Below are 5,773 nucleotides of genomic sequence, written 5' to 3'. Positions count from 1 at the left end.
CAGTGTTGCATCAATACCATCCAAGGACAGTGATGGGAATGTAACTCATTTGTCTGATGGACAACTCCTGAGTGGAGGTATAATGAGCAGGAGAGTCAAATATCAAAGGGAAGATTCCCCATTCTGTACATGCTGTAGATCAAGTTTCAATTTTCAGAGGGGTATAGGTCATCTACCTAAAATTATGGCAGACTGATAAACTGATAATAAGATGAGAATAATAAAAAGGTGTCTACAAGTCAGCATGGCACTGATTGTGGACCTTGTGACGGTGAGTATTGAGTGCTAAGCCCGGCAGGTATAGAAAGAGGAAACAAGAACTTGACAACTTCAGCTTAACCCAGGGGCCGAGAGATATCTGAGATAGGCGAGAAAGAGCAACCAGCAGAGAGGAACATGTACCTGGACAGGGGACCTAAGACAATGTGGGACTGAGAGCCAACAGGACTTCAGTGCCTGTAGCTCTTCCTGCTGGAGGATGAGGTGGTGGTGTATTTGATGGTGGAACCACTGACCCCAGAAGAGCTGAGGCCACCTCCAAAGCCTCTGCCACTGCTGGAACTGAAGCCACCTCCAAGGCTGTGACCACCGCCGTAGGAGTAGCCGCTGCCTCCGCTCAGGCCTAAGCCACTGCCGACACCGCCGGCACTGCCATAACCACTGGAGACGGTGGACTGCACCACAGCTGTGGAGGGGAGGGGACGAGGACACACAGGCATGGTGAGCTCTTTCTGCCAGCCTGAGTGCAGTCAGAAGAATTCAAGAGTGAGGGAGGGAGGCAAGCAAAGATACTTACAGATGTTGACTGGTCCAACGCCTTCTCCGCTCAGCCTAAGAAGGAGGAAACACAGGGACCATGAGACCTCAGAGAACCACCGCTGGGTCGGTGTGGGAAGCTCCACGTAAGGACAATCCATGGGGAAAGTGCCCTTCAGATGGTTCTCTGAGAGCAGCAATCACGGCATCACCAGAGTGCTTTAAACTGGTGCTCACTGGCTGCACATCATGGAGAAGCACCCAGATGATAGAGGAGCTTGTGAGTGACCCACCTGCACTCCTCGCCTTCCAGCAGCTTCCTGTAGGTGGCGATCTCCACGTCCAGAGCCAGCTTGACATTCATCAGCTCCTGGTACTCCTTCAGGAGCCGGGCCATATCCTGCTTGGCCTTCTGCAGAGCTTCTTCCAGCTCAATCAGCTTATTCTTGGCATCCTTGAGGGCCATCTCCCCGCGCTGCTCAGCGTCAGCAATGGCAGCCTGCAGGTTGGCGCACTAGAGCAGGAGACAGGCAGAATGAACTTGTCATCGAGTCCTCCAGAGGACACTAACCGTGGTTCCTTTTCCCAGGGGGGAGAGATCCAGAGCCCAGATGGCATGGAAAAGGGGCTTGGACCCTTTCTGTCCAGCCTTTGTCCATTCTGAAAACCTTATCTAGTCTATGTGTACTTTGAGAAACTTGTGTCCCTTGGTGCTAACCACCATGCATGATGATGGAGGCGGATTGCTGGAAGCCACTACCGCAGACATAGACCAGGGGACAGTGGAAGAAATGGACCCACTAGCTTGTTTTGAATCTGGACAACGTTTGATAATCTCATGTGGTAGCCACACTAACTTGTATAAATTACAAACATTCTCATTGAGGTGATGAGTTTCTTCCATCACATCTGTAAGTGGCACTGGTCTTTAACCCGTATCAGCTTGACTGTCTTTTCTTCAGCTAGAACCTTGAGCAGATTTGCACCAATCTACCTCACTTTCAGGCCTACCTATTCTTTCCCAGTTTCCTGCATTCCCAAATCAGCTGTCCCTATGCCGTCTCTGTTCAGTGCCTCTAGACTAATTGTTATAGTTCTGACAGGGAAACTGGTTGTGTTCACCTGTTTGTATCATGCTTTTGGGTTGCAATCCATCCCTCCTTCCTGTGGGGGCTCCCTTAGGGTAGAAACTGCATGGTCTCCTGTCCCTGCTGTCCCCACAATTCCTGGGAATTTCACAAATGCTGATTGATGACCACATGGTGGTCTAACAAGAAAATGGTGCTTTAATTTTCATTACTCCCCACCATACCTGTTTCTTGACGTGGTCGATCTCAGACCTCAACCTCTGGATCATGCGGTTGATCTCAGCAATCTCCTGCTTGGTGTTGTGTAGGTCGTCCCCGTGTCTGCCAGCTGTGACCTGCAGCTCCTCATACTGTGGCAAAGAGGGAGAGGAGGTGATGCATACAGGTTCCCCATGTTCATGATGACTATAAAACTGAGTCAGGCTTTTGATATATTCAACCTAAAGGCCTCTCCAAAAGAGATTTTAGGAAATACTAAAGCTACTAGGTAATTGGATGTGATACATTAATCTCAGACCAAACTTGCTACGAAACCACCGCCTTTCCACTTCTCTGTGAACCCAGCAGTGCCCTGCACTCATTTCCTGAGATACAGCATTAGGGTGAAGCAAAAGCATAGATCACCGGGTCCTTATCTACATTAGATTTTCTCCTGCTTGGGTTTCTTTGACTTACCAGAATTGCCGGTAAATTCTGTAGTATCTACTCTATCAGTTCAGGGTACACATTCTGTGAGAGGACACCAGTGACCTAGACGTGCATTTTCCCTCTGAAGTCTGGTAGCCTGGCTGGTGTTTGGGGACTGAGCACAGGAATTCCTCACCAGGTGACCACTCACTGCTCACCTTGCTCTGGTACCAGGACTCGGCCTCTGTCCGGCTCCTCTGAGCAATCTCTTCATATTGAGCCTTGACTTCAGCGATGATGCTGTCCAGGTCCAGGTTACGATTGTTGTCCATGGACAGGACCACAGAAGTGTCTGAGATGTGGGTTTGCATCTGAGCCAGTTCCTGCAGAACAAAAGATTGTCAGGTCAATTTCTCTCGTGATATTACAGACTTCCCAACTCCAAGATCTTTCACCCTTTTGCAGAGCCCCATTAGAGTAAATAAAAGGAGGGTGGGGATGCTTACTGCGTCATAGAAGGCTCTTATGAAGTTGATCTCATCCATGAGAGCATCTACCCTGGCTTGTAGTTCAACCTTATTCATGTAGGAAACATCCACATCCTGGAGAATAAACGAGCAACCTGGAGTCAGCTAGGGGCTCCTTCCCCATCTGCCCATCGTTCAGCCCTCCCCACCTCTTCTCCTTTCAGATGTGGGGAGGGGTCCAGAGTTTTCTCCTTGTGCAAAGAAACATGAACCCCTGGTCCTAATCGGCTCACCTTCTTCAGAGTCACAAACTCATTCTCTGCGGCGGTGCGCTTGTTGATTTCATCTTCATATCTAGAATGAGAAAAGCGTAAGTCAGCGGTGAAGATGACACAGGAAAGGCAGCCTGGAGTCCGAACTGTCCATAATGGATGTATCCAAATTCAGCTTTCTTGCCAGGAAGCCTCAAAGGTGATTTTTGTAGTCCCTAACCTGCTTCCCTTTTCCCTCTCCCTATTCAGCTATATGGCCCTTTTCTTCTTTCAGGCTGGATGTTAGGCAGCATTTATGAATTTCGTTTTCATGGACATGTTTTGCTCCGGAATCATGACCACGTCGGGACCTGAACACTCAATAGTCTTGGAGTGTAGCTTCAGAAGCTGGAACCATATTCTATCGATTAACTCACTTGTTCTTGAAGTCCTCCACCATGTCCTGCATGCCCCTGAGCTCCGAGTCCAGGCGGCCTCTCTCGCCGACGATGCTGTCCAGCTGTCTCCTGAGGTTGTTGATGTACTGCTCGAACAGAGGCTCCAGGTTCTGCCTCACGGTCTTGGTGCCCTGCTCCTGCAGCAGGGCCCACTTGGTGTCCAGGACCTTGTTCTGCTGCTCCAGGAAGCGCACCTACATGGACACAAGTTGGTTGTTAGCTTGACGAAGGGAGGAAGAGATTGAGTTGTGGGTCCCTCCGTAGACCTGGGTGGTCACCATGGTGCTGGGCTGCTACTGCGCAGGTGCAGGGGTTGATGCCGACAGGCCTGCTCTTCGTCCCACCTGGCAGATGGCACCAGTGACCATTCCCCTGGACCCTGAGATGCGCTCACCCTCTATGTTATGGAGCTCTCGGTGCCCTTCAACATGTCTTCTCCTTCTGTTCACAAGTGCAACCACACATCTAGTTTGAAACAGTCTTTCCCTGATACACTGCACAAAGCTGTTCTTAGACAACGCCTCAGTTAAAGGACTGTTGAATGTTTAGAATCTGATGATTAAATTCAAATTTTATTTTAATTAGATTCTATTATAACTTTTATGTAGTGTACAATTCTTCTCAAACAAACTACCTCAATGGTCACTACCTGTTTCTCCAAATGTAAGTGTTTCTGAGTCTTTTTTTCCTAATCCATGCAGAAATATTTTTATTTTTATTTTTCTGTCACTCTTTTTCCTCTTGCCCAGAGCTCTAGAGCAGTTTTCCACCAGAATTTTATTTTTAATGTCTTAGATTCCTCAGAAGGTAGCGCTAACTCATTTCATTTTCTCATTGGACAGAGATTCGGCAGTTCTCAGTGATTTCCATTTCCTCTGCCTGTGGTCAACATGGAGCTCTTCCTATAGTCAGGGGAAAATCTGGCATCCCAGGAGGGAGCTAGTCTGAGTGCCCTTTCCCCTCTCCCCTATGCGCCCCCTGGTAGACAGTCCTTGGTCCCCTGTTCTGGGAACTCTGAATCCCCACTGGAGGGCAGATCCTCCTGGCTCACCTTGTCGATGAAGGAGGCAAACTTGTTGTTGAGGGTCTTGATCTGCTCCCGCTCCTCGGTCCTCACCCGCTGGATGGTGGGGTCGATTTGCAGGTTCAGAGGAGTGAGGAGACTCTGGTTGATCGTGACCTCTTGGATGCCTCCAGGGGGGCACACAGGGAAGCCAGCGCCCCCATAGCCACCAGCAAAGCCAGCTCCACCACCGAGCCCAAAGCCACTACCAGCTGCACCGCCAAAACCAAATCCACTCCCGGCTCCACCTCCAAAGCCAAAGCCACCTCCGACTCTGCCACCATATCCGCCACCGATGGCACAGCTTCCGCCTCCGATGGAGATCCTTTTGGAGCCCCCCAGGCCATAGAGGCTCCGGCTGCCGAAGCCAGCTCCTCCACACACCCCACCGAGGCCACCACTGCCCCTGGAGCGGGACACAGAGACACTGCTGAAGCCAGAGCGGCTGACCCCAGGGACTCTGGCTGAGCTGGCACTGAAGCCACGGTGGCTGCTGCTTTGGGTCCTCCTGGTGGATTTGCTGGTCATGGTTCCTGAAGGAGAGGAGGCTGAAGAAGGCGCGAGAGGCTGGAGGGTAGCTGAGAGAAGCAGGTGTGGGTGATGAGTTCCCCACAGCAGTTTATATATGGTGAAAATGGGCTGGGCTCAGTCCTGGAAGGTAAGCTTGCAGATTGGGAAGGGTTGGGCTTTACAAGCAGTGAGATCACATCTGGATTATTAGAAAAGTTATGAAGTATGAAGATTGCATTTTGGCTTCCTATAGTCAGGGGAAAATTTCTTGCCTTCTAGCTTTGACTTGATCTGAGTACAATAAGACTATTCAGTCCACTGAGCTAGGAGTTAGTCACACTCTCAAACAAAGGCTCTGCGTTTTATGCTTGTGTATCAGATTGTGCCGAGTTTTTTCCGCTCCAAACCACTTCACTCACCAGAGATATAGTAGATCAAAACAATCTGTTGTATATGCCTAACAGAAAGATTTCTGCTCTTTTTTGTTAATTACAAAATTAAAAATGATTTTCCTTTAATGTAAAATTTTATGAAAGTAGGTAAGTAGAATAAC

At 49.4% G+C, this 5,773-nt stretch overlaps 1 protein-coding gene across 1 annotated transcript; it reads right to left on the bottom strand.

Annotated features, from left to right (window-relative positions):
- Positions 1–371: 371 nt before the first annotated feature.
- LOC118623473 (keratin, type II cytoskeletal 6A-like) lies at positions 372–5,296 on the bottom strand. Its single transcript, XM_036251094.1, has 9 exons — positions 4,699–5,296; positions 3,627–3,841; positions 3,232–3,292; positions 2,978–3,073; positions 2,690–2,854; positions 2,069–2,194; positions 1,050–1,270; positions 797–831; positions 372–685 (listed from the first exon to the last, which is right to left on the bottom strand). Exons 1-9 carry the CDS (start codon positions 5,236–5,238, stop codon positions 450–452), a joined length of 1,695 nt encoding a protein of 564 aa, XP_036106987.1. The 5' UTR covers positions 5,239–5,296; the 3' UTR covers positions 372–449.
- Positions 5,297–5,773: the final 477 nt, after the last annotated feature.

This window comes from Molossus molossus, unplaced genomic scaffold (genome assembly GCF_014108415.1).
Source record: "Molossus molossus isolate mMolMol1 unplaced genomic scaffold, mMolMol1.p scaffold_m16_p_10, whole genome shotgun sequence".
Lineage (NCBI taxonomy): Eukaryota > Metazoa > Chordata > Mammalia > Chiroptera > Molossidae > Molossus > Molossus molossus.
Note: the sequence above shows the minus strand (reverse complement) of the source record. Positions and strands in the feature narration are given on the sequence as shown.

Bases quoted from the DNA above. Each gene is read 5' to 3' on its own strand.
- LOC118623473 (XM_036251094.1), bottom strand. From the start codon at position 5,238: ATGACCAGCAAATCCACCAGGAGGACCCAAAGCAGCAGCCACCGTGGC. The intron at 3,842-4,698 runs GTGAGCCAGGAG...GTGTCCATGTAG, and splicing joins TTGCCTCCTTCATCGACAAG to GTGCGCTTCCTGGAGCAGCA. The intron at 832-1,049 runs GTGGGTCACTCA...CCTCCTTCTTAG, and splicing joins CTGGAAGGCGAGGAGTGCAG to GCTGAGCGGAGAAGGCGTTG.